The 14,901-nt window shown below is 40.3% G+C and overlaps 1 protein-coding gene across 1 annotated transcript in view; it reads right to left on the bottom strand.

Annotated features, from left to right (window-relative positions):
* Positions 1-14,901, bottom strand: part of GPS1 (geranyl diphosphate synthase 1) — a 45,992-nt gene that overhangs the window by 18,688 nt on the left and 12,403 nt on the right. Inside the window, exons 3-7 of the mRNA XM_087676368.1 lie at positions 3,179-3,274; positions 2,926-3,006; positions 1,423-1,494; positions 1,028-1,150; positions 830-916 (exon numbers count right to left, since the gene is read on the bottom strand). Of these exons, the coding sequence (XP_087532494.1) occupies positions 830-916; positions 1,028-1,150; positions 1,423-1,494; positions 2,926-3,006; positions 3,179-3,274 (459 nt within the window). The remainder of the gene's footprint in view (positions 1-829; positions 917-1,027; positions 1,151-1,422; positions 1,495-2,925; positions 3,007-3,178; positions 3,275-14,901) is intronic.

Raw genomic sequence — 14,901 nt, forward strand, 5'->3', positions numbered from 1 at the left:
CAAGGGTTGATCATGAGAGCCTTGCATAAATGTTTTCAGATCACTATTCCTTCTCTTCTTTTGCATTTTATCTTTGTTCTTTCTCTTCTCTCCACTCTTCCATTTGAGATCACAGTCCAATCACACCCTCCTCTCAGCTATAAACCCAAATGAAAAGAGAGCACAAGAGGAGAGAGACTTCAGTCTATACTATTACTGTTTCGGTTTGAGGATTGAGCCTTGTAATCCTAAGTTACCTCTTAATTATTATCCTTGAGTTCATGCTAATGGCCCCCTCTGCTAATTTATTAGTAGAGATTTCTGTTCTTTGAAAAAAGACACTTGGTTCAGTTGGTTCTCCTGTTGTGCCAGCTTATGATTTGTTCTTTTATTCCAGGGACCCAATTGCCAAACCTGCTCTTGATGAAACATAAGGGTGGAGTAGATACGTAGTCAAATTGCAAGATATCCATCAGACTAAATGGCGTTCATGAACAGTAGGAAGACTACAGCATGTGGAAGCCCTTGAACTTCTATCTCAAACGCACACTTTGTATATAGTATCCTCAATTTGACTTTGATACAGTTTTCATGAAACATTGAGATGTAAGGTCACAGCACACAGATTGCAAACAACAATGTGATCACACTATTGAATACTCATAGTTAATGTGTTACAAAACATACACTTATATCACAAAAGAAACAAAGTCTTTAATTCCACTTTGGGTTTCCCTAATGCTACACTCTCCATTGCCCTTGCCTTCATCAAAGCAAGCTTTCTAAACACGAAATAACTCAAAGGAGATGGGATACACAAGTAGGATGGAGAAGACTTCCAAGAAAGGACCTTGTTCCCCATGACAAAATTAAGAGATCCAATGCCTCTTCGTGTTTCTGCACTATCCAATACATCATCATGAAGTAGACTAGCCACCTGTGCAAATCAAATTGACATTAATGAGGTGCTAATCCATTCATTTTGTACAAACAAGACATGGAATGTGAACAGACCATAAGAAAGCTGAAAGTTAAGAAGGTGACTGACATGAATCATCTCCGTTATTTCTGCAATCCTTTGCTGCCTGAATCGTTGTTCTTCAACTGCGCTTTGACACACACCAATATCTGGTAACACTATTGTCATCGATGATGCCATAAGAAGTAAAACCTGGAAAATTTACCAAACAAAGACAATCAGATTTAATAATTATGTCACAAAATCACGTTGTACCATGCTATATGCATGTAATCTCATTGTTAAAAAAAAGAACCAGATGCATTCTTAGTTTACAGCTTTCAGAAAAGCTCCAAAGCTGTTTAGCATTCACAATAAAACAAGTGTTTCATGCTAAAATATTTGAGATCTGCGGCGTGCTAGTTTGACTACATTTAAATTGGTGCAATCCAAAAAAGCTTTGTTGACAATTGAGTAGACCATACCATGGGTCGAAATCGTTTGCCTTCAACACCCGACTTGAAAAAATATTCGGCAGCAGAGGCCAACTTGGGAACCTTCAGCCAAAAGAGTACAGCACATTCAACATTTCATCCAAAACAGGGAAGGAATGGTGTTCACAAGTCACTGATTTGAAAAATAAATGATGATGCATAAAATAAATAATATTTTATGCCTTACAAAAATGTATGAATGTAAGGCCCACCATGAGCAATTAAATAACCAATCATAGTCCCATAAAAAAAGATAGATACATTATGCTTAACCCCAGGCTAATACTGATCACATCAATCCATACTTTGTACATGAACTCTGTAAAACAATGCAACAGCGGAGTATTGGAATCTGTGATGCCAGACCGCACAAGCTAGTGAGTTATGTGATTTCTAGAAGCACAAACAATGTCCAAAGAGTAAAAAAGGAGAAGTGGTGTGTTAAGGACCACTATGCACAGAGAAATCCCTTATTCAAAAGTCGTGAACTAAAAGGTGTTGCTACGAGCTCACTTGTTCCAAAGATGTGACATCATCTAAACCCTCTTTCTTCAGAACAGCTGTACAATCAAAAATTCATGAAAAACTGGAAACTCTAAAACCAAAGCTTAAAAATGCCCCAAAAATTTCTGAACCGATTCATCAAACGCTGGAAAGTAGCTTTTCAAGGCAAAGTTGTCTAGGGTTCCACACAGCCTGAGTAAGTCATTTAACTGTGATTGCTACCTCAGGGATTGCTTTTATTTAATCAATCTAGATTTCTGCTGTATCTACATCAGGTGAGGCTGCCCACACTCCATTTTCCACCAGCCAGGGCTGATGTATTCCTAGTCCAGCCTTTCTATTCCAATTCTTCTCAACAGATTTCATCCAAAAGCTGACTAGATCTGAGTTCTGCATTCTTGGCCATCTGGCATTGTGCATGACTGATGTGGGCTTCTGAGGTATCTCCTAAGAGAGAGAACTTGCTTCTGTTGAATGCGGAGCTGACTAGAGGAGGATAATGCTCTGTTTAGGTATTGTCTTTGTGGAGAATTTCGGCAAACAGCTTCCCAACATCTTGATTGAGAGGTATTGTCTTTGTGGAGAATTTTGGCAAACAGCTTCCCAAAATCTTGATTGAGAAACCTGAGAGGGAGAAAGTTGGCTCGGCCAATGGGTGAAGGAGGGCCTTCTTTTTGTTCCTGTGTCTCTACTCCAAAATTTTTACTTGAATCCTGTGTGAAGGAGGGGGCCAGCCACACGCTGGCCTGGGGAAAGATGGGAACGTACAATTAGAAGGGTTGTCAAAACAAAGAAAAGCTTGCACACAAGTCATGCTCAACTATTGTCAAGAAAAAACAGAGTAACACAAGAATCTAAAAACATCATGATTCGTAAGACTACGATTGGCTGCAGAGCCCTGATTAAGAAATACCATAGGTAATCACAGGTTGAGCCAAAAACTCATCAAATAAAATTTATAAGACCCTAGTAAAGAAATAGCGATAATACCTCAGTTGACACCAATGATCGCAGCCTGTTCGCGATCGAAGTCAGCTCATCAGCAACCAGGGAAAAAGGATCAACCTTCTCCTGATGTTCATAAGGCCATTGTCTTAAGGGATTGTTAATGGATTTTGTTCTAGATAAAACCAATTGTTCTTAAAGAAAGACAGAAGCCATTTCACCAAGGATTTAAGAGCAATTGAGATTTTTAGTGGGCACTCTGATTGCAAAGTTAAGCTGATGAAACAAACAAGGTTACCTCCTCCCCAGCATCTTTTTGAGCAAAAAGATGTAGGTTAGCAGATTGAAATGATCCACATGTCCCCACCCTAAACTGATGTCCACAACCTTCCACCTGATTCAAATACAGAAAAGAGTCTGAAACTTGAAAATGTCGATCGTAAATAACCCCAAAGAGGATTTTTCTGTGTGGTATATAAAACAGACTTGTAGGGTTGAATGATCACTAATATTATCCTAACAAGCAGTGCAGAGTTTGTACCCAAATATATCCAAGATGATTTTAGAATCAGTCAAGTACACCACCAGAAAGATCTTTTTTATCCAAGAAAAAAAAAACTATCAATAACACCGTGAAGAAAAAGGCCCCCTTAAGCACAATACAAAGTACAAGAAACTCTTTAAAGAGTAGCTAAGTACATCACAAATGCGATGGTTGTGTGAACAACCAATCCAGTGGGCTATAATCTCAAACCATCTAAGGGGCAATATGGAAAAAGTGCCGGAGCCCCAAGTCCGCAAGAAGGCCTCTCTTTTCTTCCCCATCCTCTGAGCTGCCCTACATCCTCTCCAATCTCCAATGGAGAGTGTGGATGATCTTGTCAGCAAAGTGCATATCTTGGGTGCTAGAGTTTGTAATCAATGTGCATTTCATTTTTATGCCAAATTAGGGTAGCCAACCTATATTTCGGGCACCATTTGTAGATGGCCAATTGGTACCTTTTGTGCCATTATTCCTATTTATTTATAGGTAGTCCCTCCTCCACTCTATTAAGTAATCATCATACGATTCCATCAGCACAATTGCTTCCAGGGGAGAGAGGGAGACTGGTGCACACTTGTTGGTGACTCACTACACCCATGCCATTGTACTATTCTTGAGCCTTGGTATACAGATTCCGATTCGCAAGTCTATTCCCTCTAAGTTCTTGTGTTCTTGGTATTCTGTTTTCTGTTCTTCGTGTTTCATTGCAGTCTATTTCAGCACTCTCGCTCTGCTTTCATTGCTTCACACTTTTCCAACATGATATCAATGCTTGTGCCTCTTGGTTCTGGTTTTGCTTGTTGTGTTTGACTGCTGTTTTCAGGTTTGCTCCCACTCTACAAAAGCTTGTCTTTGCTACTGATTTCACCTAAGCAGGTCCAGGAGACTCCAGACAGTGCTGTGCAGCAGTTTTCAGCCCTAAGATACCTTGTTTTAGCTGCTGATCCCTACATTTTGCTGTTCTGCCTACGTTTTCATCAGATGTGCTCCCATTTTTGCCTGATCAGCTGATGTTTTACTGTTCTGCAATTGACTTCCATTTTTTTTCATTTTTGCAAGGCTGCTTTTCCTCCATCATCTTCAGCCTGCGTTTTCACCAAGTTTGCATTCTAGCATGATCTAGACACATCCAAAGGCACAATCACACGTGTCGGTTGTTGTGCTTCTATCACTACTCTCTTCACATTTGTTCCTCTTTGATCTTTTGAATTGCTTAGTTGAATTGTTGAACTCGTGGTATTGGGTTGTGTCTCCACAAGTCCCTCTCTCTCAAAACCCCCCCCCCCCACTTTCATCTTCTCTACTTCCCCCAAACAGCACCTCCATGTTGCTCTACTAATGATAAGCTTAAGGGACCTAACTATCTTGCTTGGTGTGTTGTTACGAAAGCTTGGAGCCCCGTCACTATGTAGTCTATTTAAGGTCACAATTGTGACCCTCTATGGATCAAGTCAACCATGTGAGCTATGACCCTCTACCGTCAACTTCAAACTATCAAGTTCGCGACAACTAATACAATTCAATCATTCCTTCTCTCACATGTGATTGACACCTAGGTAAGCAAGGTTAGGGACCCCATGCTGGGTGTAACGCAAAGGTGTGTAGACCGAGCCTCCCCCAAAGGTGCATGAGCACCAGCTGAAACTGAAGATGAACAGGTCCTAAATGTTGCACCCATGTTTGATGGAACCCCCCGGTGTGGTGTTTGCAAGACCATGTGGTGATTACTATGCAAAACCAAATGGTGATTTTGGCAGCCCCAAAGCGGAATGGACACTTCCAACTGAAACAGGGAGAAGAAAAAAAATGTCATTTTTTCTTGATTTTGCCTTTGTTATCCGCACAATCATCTCCTTCTCTCAAGGATTCTACCTATAACCAACCTTCCTCGGATAGGGTGGTAAATAACCTGATTAAGCACTATTTACAGCAATTAACAAATTCAGAAAACTGAAAAGTACACTTTACCATATAATCTTGGATATTGGACACCCTGTTTGCCCCAAAACTGGCACCCCTTTCGGTATTTATTTAACTTAATTGAAGAATAAGTTTATGTACAATGGAATTCTCCCAATCCCTTTCCTTATATCAACTCCCCTTGCTGTTCAAAATGACCAACAAGTGTTTAATCTGATTTGCCCCTTGATTTGAGCAATCAATTGGCCTTTACCCACTTTGATGGAGATGGAATTATTTGCTGGTCACTCCACTTCAATAGGCTAAAAACACCTTCAGCCCTGTTGAATCCAAGTCTTGGAGCTTCCAATTTCTGGCACGCTTCCCAAGGATACTGCTAAACCCTGATTTTTGCTTTAGATTAGGGTTTACAGCAAAGAAATCTGAAATTTCTCAGCCTTTGGTGATCTCAATGCTACAATTTTTGAAGCAACGTTGTAGAAAAGCTAGGAGATGAGAGAGAATGCTGAGGAGAGAGAAAATTGAGACTTTCTTCGCGAAGAACTAAAGAAATCTGTCATTTATTATTACTGCCCTGTCTCAACAGTTTGCAAATGCAAAGAACTGAAAGAAAATATGTCATTTACTATTGCTGTCATGTCTCAATAGCTTGTAGATGTTGTTACTTGCTATTGATTGGTCTTCTCCTACCCCTGGCAGCCTCAGAAGGTCCTCCAATGGCTGGAAATCAGACCAGTAGCATCTCCTCCCTCTCTCTTGCAAGCTAAATACACTAAAAATGCCTCTCTCTAGCCTCTAAAGACATTTTTAAGACTTGCATGGGCATTTTTGACAAGTGGCAGTCTTCCCAAATGGTTTTTCCAGCATTATCCATAATTAAATATTGATTTTCAATCTTTAAATATTGAAAATTGATCTAATAATTATTTCGGTGCCCTGAAAAATAATCTGCAGGTCAATAATTAAATTGGCTAGGCAACTTCCATTCCCATGTGTCCCTACGCCATCTTTGACCATCAGATTGGCGCTAGGTACCATTAAACACCACTTCTCTAGTGTCACCAACTGACATTTATGGCCAAATGAATGACCTAGCCCAACAACTAGCACCAAATACCACCAAGTACCTGTGCGGTATAACTTATAGCAAGTTTTGTATTTAACATCCTGTGATTTGCTAGAGTCCTAAGCTCGTAAATTTACTCTAACCCCAATTACACCTCACATGTGCAACATTTACTTATCCATGTAATTTAAAAATTAATCCATATGTTAAGTGAGGTTTCAAAAATACATGTCCTCATAACAACTCCCCCCCTTAAAATCCTTACAATCATCCACAATTGCACTGTCAAATGCATCAAAAGGAAAATAGTGGATTGCAATTTCCACAAGACATCATAGTTAACACAACATTGTGCATTATTGCTGAACCATTCCATATACCCAACACATGCTCAAAATTACCAACCAATCATAACAAACCATAAGACTCACAAAGAATCTTATTAAAAAAATACATTGTCAGATTATCATGTGACATATCTATTTCTCATGAGCTCAACTCATCTGGCAAAACCAAACCATAGCATAGTATAACGACGCATAAACCATGGCTAAAACATCAATGGCATCATAGCATATGATGTTGTCCTTGGAACTAGATGTAAACCATTGAAAACTGAGCATAAACTGATCACTTGCTGATCTGAGAACCTATCACAAATCACTGCAAATGTGACCCCAAACTGATCACAAACTTGTTGCAAAAACTGGCCAGCAATTAATGCAAAAACTGATGCAAAACTTATCCCAAAAGTGACTATAAATGGTCCTCTAGCTAAGCAAAAATTGAGGTGAAACTGATTAGAACTTTTGTCTCAAAATTGAGGCAAAATTCATGCCAAATTGATCATAAGCTAATGCAAAAGTATAGTTCCAATGCCCAAGTGAAACTCATACTTAGCTGCATATATCTCACAGTGACTAGTACACTAAGTAGTGACCTCATAGCAAATATACTGTCAGCACAGTACCTTGGATGCATGCCGAATACATCTAAGATTCACTACATACAAGAGCTGTCCATAACAACAGGAGTGCAAGTGCTACCTCCCCCTTAAGCATCAGGCAATACTCCAGACCCTTGCTTTGCTGAACCTGATGGAGTTCAAACTAAAGTCGGCTCTAACTAAAAGGCATCTAACTAAAACCGCAACAACTGAGAATAGTCTGTCAAGTCATCCTCTTCCATCCATTTGGCATCCATTTGTGGATATTTCAAAAATTTCACCAATTATCTCCTGGAAACTTTATCTTTGACCTTTCTTTTCTTCTGTGCCAAAATATGCTTCAGTATCAAAATCTCATCCAACTTTTCAACCTCAAGCTGAATTTTAGCAAGCATATCCTTTGGCATATTACCATGAAAATTGAGCATAATCTGATCATAAACTGATCACTTGTTGATCTGAGAACTTATCACAAACTGTTGCAAATGTGACTCCAAACTGATCACAAACTCATTGCAAAAACTAACCAGCAATTAATGCAAAAACTGATGCAAAACTGATCCTAAAAGTGACCATAAATGATTCTCAAGCTAATCAAAAACTGAGCTGAAACTAATCAAAATTTTTGTCTCAAAATTGAGGCAAAATTCATGTCAAATTAATCATAAGCTAATGCAAAAGTATAGTTTCAGTGGCCAAGTGAAACTCATACTCATCTACATACATGTCACAATGACTAGTACACTAAGTAGTGACCTCATGGCAAACATACTGTCAGCACAATACCTTGGATGCATGTTGAATACATCCGAGATCCACTACATACGAGAGCTGTCCATAACTCGAGGAGTGGAAGTGCTACCTCCCCCTTGAGCATCAGGCAATACTCCAAACCCTTGCTCTGCTGAACCTGACAAAGCCCAGACTAAAGTCGACTCTAACTCAAAGGCATCTAGGTAAAGCTGCAACAACTAAGGATGGTCTGTCAAGTCATCCTTTTCCATCCATTTGGCATCCATTGGTGAATAATTCTAAAATTTCACCAAGTATCTCGTGGAAACTTTACCTTTGACCTTTCTTTCTTTATGTGCCAAAATCTGCTCACATACCAAAATCTCATCTAGCTCCTCAATCTCAGGCTGAATTTCAACAGACATATCCTCTGGCACATCACCATGAAAAGGCCTCAACAAACTGACATGAAAGACATTGTGTATCCGCCAATGTGGAGGTAATTTCAGCCGAGATGCCACATCACTGATCTTCTCCAACATCTAGAAGGGCCCATAGTATATCATACTCAACTTCAGATAGTAATATTTCTCTTCCTTTCATCTTTTTCAACCTTACCCTTTCAAAATACAACAATACATAATCACCCTCTGCAAACTGCAAAGCACGTCTATGGCGATCAGCTGCTCCCTTTTGCTTTTCTTGCAATCTCTAAAGTGCATATTTTATATTTGCATAGACTACATCCAAGTTTTCCACATAACGATCAGCCTCAAAGATTTTATCCAGCCTCAAAGATTTTATCAAATGATAATCCATATCCCATCATTTTCTATAGGTGTCTTAGAAAGCTCAAAAATAGAGTCCATTGCAATGCCTTGCCAAGGCCTATCTAGAATAGACAAGGGCTGCAACAAACCTGGCATCTTTTGCCTATCATGCTTTACCTTCTGGCATATGATGCATGTCATAACAAACTGTTCTACATCATGCCTTAAAGCTAGCCAATAAAAGAAATGCTCCATTGCCTTGACCGTGGCATTAATACCTCTGTGTACTACATACTGAGGAGCATGACTTTCAGTGATAACTCTAGGCCTTAACTGCTTTGTGATACACAGTCGTCCATGCATCATCAAAAATCCATCTCTTAGCACAAAGTGTCCATGTCTTTGGCCATTGCAAAGTTGATCATAAACATTAGCAAAGTCCAAATCAACAACATCTGCTCTTTCATGGCATCCAACTCAGTGTGATAAACCATGTTGATTGCTGAAATTTGTGGCTTACATGATAGTGCATCAGCCACAATGTTCTTTTTACCATCAATATGTACAATCCGAAAATGAAACATAGAGAGAAAATTTGCCCATCTCATATGCTTCTTTGACAACTTTGTCTGCGTCAGAAAGTACCTCAAAGTTTTATGGTCTGTCTGCATTGTAAAATCAACCCCCAACAAATAATATTTTCACATAGACAGTGCATGAATTACAACCAAGAGCTCTTTCTCATAGACCTGCAAATTCTTTTTTGCATCGTGGAGAACTCGTCTCTCGTAAGCCACAACTCTGCCGTTCTCCATAAGAACAACCCCAATGCTATTACCCCATGCATCATGTTGAATTATGAATGGCTTCCTTAGATCGGGCAACACAAGCACAGGATCTAAAGTCATCTTTTCCTTAACTTTTCAAATGCTGAAAATTTCCACTATTGTCCATGTAAATGGCACATCCTTCTTTTGCAAGGCATGCAATGGAGATATAATTTTAGCAAACCCACGTATATACTTCCTGTAGTAAGAACATACACCCAAGAAGCTGCGAATCTCACACACGCTCCTCAAAGGTGTTCATGATCGTGTTGCCTTAACCTTTGCAAGGTCATTGCGAAATTCGAATACTATCAGCCAATACAATATGCCCCAAAAAGTGGATTTCATGCAAGAAGAATTCGCTTTTCTTATCATTGATAACCAACTTATGCTCACGCAATTTATTGAACACAATGTCCAAGTGTTTTCTATGCTCTACCTCATTCTTTGAATAGACAATTATGTCATCAAAGAAAGTGCCCACAAATCCTCTATGTGGCCTAAAGATACGATCTATCATTTAATTAAAAGTAACTAGAGTATTCGTAAGTCCAAAAGGCATAACAAGAAACTCATACAATCCAAAAGATGTCCTAAAAGCTATCTTAGGTACATCTTCCAATCTAATGCGTATCTAATGATACCCACTTTTCAAATCTATACAGCTAAATATGGCTATCCCTTGCAATCTATCCATAACATCATCGATCCGAGGAATCGAAAAGCGATTCTTTATTGTAATCTTATTCAGAGCACGATAATCAATGCACATACGCCATGAGCCATCCTTTTTCTACACCGAAAGCACTAGAGAACAAAAAGGAGATGAGTTGGGTTGAATCAACCATTTTTCTAACAGCTCATTTACCCGATTCATAATCTCCTCCTGTTGAGCCTGCACTAACTCTCTAGGGTGGCTTATTAGGTGAGCTACTTCCAAGGATAAGATCTATACCATGATCTTCTAGCCTTTCAAGCGGTAGCTGCCCTGGAAGTGACTGAGAGAAGCAATCAGCATACATTTTCAGAAATGACATGCAATCCTTCTCTAGCTTGGACATGTTCGCAACATTCTCACTATCATCTTTATCCTCAGTAAAAACCAAGTACACTAAAAGATGATTTTTCATTACTTTAGAAATGACAGCTGCAAATACAGCAGGGATAGATTCATCTTTCAACTTTACATCAAGTGTGAGTACCTTTTCCTTATGCTAAATAGTGATTTTTTTTACACGAGAATCAATCACTCCATGCATACGATGACACCATGGAATACCAAGCAAAATGTGACAACCCTCAAGTGGAGCAATTGTTACGTGTGCAACTAGCGGAAGGACGAAGATTTGCAAAACAGAAGTGTGCAGGTGAGTCAGCGAGACAAAGAGAGTACGATTTAATTTGAATGTACCAACACATTGTGAGTCAGCGAGACAAAGAGAGTACGATTTAATTTAGGTGTACCAACAATGTGTTGGTACGCAAAGAATAAAATGTATTTATACTTAGGGCTCATAAGGGTGCATTCACATATACAACATAATAATACACGTGTACAATACACGAAGATGAATAAAGGACCTTTACATCCTAATAACCTCCCACTTAAAGATCCTAAGTAAACCTTTAACCAACTTCCACTAGTCATATGCAATGCTCATGCTGAGCCTTGCTTAAACTTTTAGTGAGAATATCTGTAGGGTTGTCGTGTGTTTTGATCTTGGTCAATGTGATTAGACCGTCTTCTAGAATCTATCTGATAAAGTGATATCGCACATCTATATGCTTTGTGCGTGAATGATACATGGCATTCTTAGCCAAATACACAGCACTCTAGCTATCACATCCCAACACTGGAGTACTGATAGACATGCCAAGATCCTCTGCAAGTCTGCTCAACCATGTAGCTTCCTTGGAAGCTTCAAGTAGCTAATATGTATTATGCTTCAGAAGTACTCAGTGCTACGATGTTCTGCAACCCTGGAGCACAAAGAAATGGCCCCGCCAGTAACTATAAAGACATACCCGCTAGTGGACCTGCGAGTGTCCAAGTCACTTGCCATGTCTACATTACAATAACCCTGCAGACTAAGTGCGCCCTCGCCGTAGCAAATACAATTTCTTTGTGTACCCTTTAAATATCGAAAAATACGCTTGACAGCCTCCCAATGTGGTTTGCCAAGATTTGACATAAACCTGCTAGCAACTCCCACTGCATGAGCAATGTCTGGACGAGTAGCCACCATAGTATACATGAGAGAGCCACAAGTTGATGCATAAGGGACTCCCTTCATAGCATTGGCTTCCATGTCATTTGGGTTGTTGACTTTACTAAGCTTAAGATATGGAGGTAAGGGCACCCCAAGAGGCTTAGCTTCAGTCATATTAAATCTGTCCAGTATCTTTTCAATGTACTTCTCTTGATATAAGAACAGCAATTTCTGCGTTCTATCCCTGTGAATCCTCATGCCCAATATATGCTCTACATTCCCCGAATCTTTCATGGAGAAAGCTGATTTCAGCTGATCTTTGAGAGCATCCAAGCTAGTCTTTCTTTTCCCAGCTAGCAACATATCATCCACATACAAAACAAGTATGATGGGTTTGCCATCTGTATCCTTTTTCATGTATAAACAATGATCTGCATGGTTGCGTGTAAACTCATGAAAGAGCATAAAGGTGTCAAACATTTTGTACCACTGTCATGGTGTTTGCTTCAGCCCATACAAGTTGTGTTTTAGTTTACACACCAACTGCTCTTTTCCAAGAACTACAAAGCCCTCAGGTTGTTTCATGTAGATCTCCTCATCAATGTCACCATGCAGAAAAGTTGTTTTCACATCCATTTGGTACAGCCCTAAATCCAATACAGCAGTGAGAGCAAAAAGCATGCGTAGAGTGATCATCTGCACAACAGGTGAGAAGACCTGTTGGAAGTCAATCCCTTCCTTCTGTGCATACCCTTTGGCAACTAGTCTTGCCTTGTACTTGGATTTCCCATCAACTGTCTTTACTTTGTAAACCCATTTGTTTGGAAGAGACTTTCTTCCTTTGAGCAACGAAACAAGATCCCAAGTATCATTAGCATACAGAAATTCAATCTCTTTCTGCATAGCTAGCTCCCACTTGCTACTGAATTTGCATGACTTGGCGTCTTTATATGTAAGAGACTCACCCTCATCTGTAAGCATCACATAGTGCAAAGAGGGGTCATACCTATATGGCTGCCTTCTTAAGTGTGTAGACCTGTGTACCCAATGATCTACATTCTCCCGAATCAAGTCTACATCTGGAGAGCTATCTCCTACGAGAATCTGCCCATGCGAAGGCCGCAAATGGGCAACATCTACAAAAGAAGAGGTCATGTGCAAGAGGCACCACTGTCAACAATCCATTCACAAGGGTGTGGGACCGAAAACGCAACATCAGAAGCCTTGAGGGTCAATACCTGAACCACCTCCAAATGGAGGAAAGCAGCTCATGAGAGAGCGGCCACCAGTCCGAAATCCTTTAGAGCCTTCTCCTTCTTGGTGTCTTTATTAGCCTTGTCAGGGCAATCCTTCTTCCAGTGACTTGTCTTACCATAGATGTGACAAGTGGATTCGTTCTCTTTGTCCTTTGGTTTATCGTCCTTCTTCTTCTTATTGTCCTTCCCCTTCTTCTGAGAGGATTGACCTGTCAAGGCCTTCAACTTGGAAGCATTCTACCCTTTAAATTGTTCCTCTTGATCCAAGACCATAGGAACCAACTCCTCCTACCGAAGAGTTGACTCTCACCCTAAAGCAATCGAGGCCAAGTAAAAAGCACCAAACCTAGGCAGTAACTATGAAAGAAGAGTTATCACCATGTCTTCAAATGTGATCACCTTCCCTACATTCTAAACCTCCATTTGAAGTTGCCCTAGTTTGTTCATATGCTCTCGCATAGAAGATGACTTGTTGTGGTTCAATGTCCTCATCTGCACCTCCAAAGACACTCATTTCATAACGGTCATTCAATTATACAACTGACCGAGCTGCTCAATATGGACAATCACCGTTGTAGTACATGAAAGCAAGGGAAACGAGCGGATGAGAGTATTCAATTTGACCCAATGTGCATGAGCCTTTGCTAAATCCGCACGATCATTTGCAAAAAGTTTGGACTCATCTCTCGATGCAGGATGGTCAATGACCTCCATAACAAGCTCCGCTAAATCATAGGACCTCAAGATAGCAAGCATCGTAACGTGCTAAATGCAGTAGTTCTCGCCATCGAGCTTCTAATCTAATGGAAGAGCCAGTAGGTCGAGCACCTTCCAATCCATAATCGCTTGAAACTCCATATCGGCCTCAAAAGACATCTTTACCTAGTATGCCTGCAAAAACACAAAAGCAAGCCCCTCAGACTGTAGAACGCAGCCTGCTAGGGCTCTTCTCTACTCACCCCACACCTCCTTCACCTGTCCAAGGCGATAAAAAGGTAAAATCTGCAATTGAAGACTCAAAATGCAACCTTCCTCCTTCCCGAACAGCAAAATCAGCAACTTTCCTCCTTTTTTGCACATGCATGCTCACCTCGCCCTTGTTCTAATGCGCAATCCTCCTACTCGCCCTTGAATGCTGAAAACACAGCCTGTATCGCACTAAAATCTCCTCTTCTAGTCTGCCCACAATCGACCAATCTTTGCACTGCTCTAATACCATGTCAAAGTGCAATAGTGCAGAAGCGTATGATCGACACTAGGAAACAAAGTGAACACGGAGATAGAGAGAGAGAGAGAGAGAGAGAGAGAGAGAGAGAGAGGAACACAGATCTGCAATATGCAAAATGCTGAATAAGGAATGCAGATATGTACACAGGCGCAGTGCATATGCCTGCATATCTCCACCTCAATGATGTCACCCTGTTATACACCTTGAAGTCTGCAGAGCAATCTCCACAAACTCAGCCCAGAAATCTGCAATCAAAAGTGTCGGAATGTGTGAGGGCTGACTGGATTATATAGCCCATAAAAAAGAATAAATCTACACAAGTTGGCTGCATTAAATGCAGCCGACTATGCAGGAAAATTGTCCAACTGCACAGCTGCCATGTGTCATCCTATCCAACTGCTAACATGGCATCCTACCCAACTGTTAGCATGGCATCCTATCCAATTGCTAAGATGGCATCCAGCAATAAATGCGATGATAGTACAAGTTGTACAAACTACAACACACAAACTTTGACAAACT

Source organism: Lygodium microphyllum, chromosome 4 (genome assembly GCF_053477565.2).
Source record: "Lygodium microphyllum isolate KBCC chromosome 4, Lygodium_microphyllum_v1.1.10, whole genome shotgun sequence".
NCBI lineage: Eukaryota > Viridiplantae > Streptophyta > Polypodiopsida > Schizaeales > Lygodiaceae > Lygodium > Lygodium microphyllum.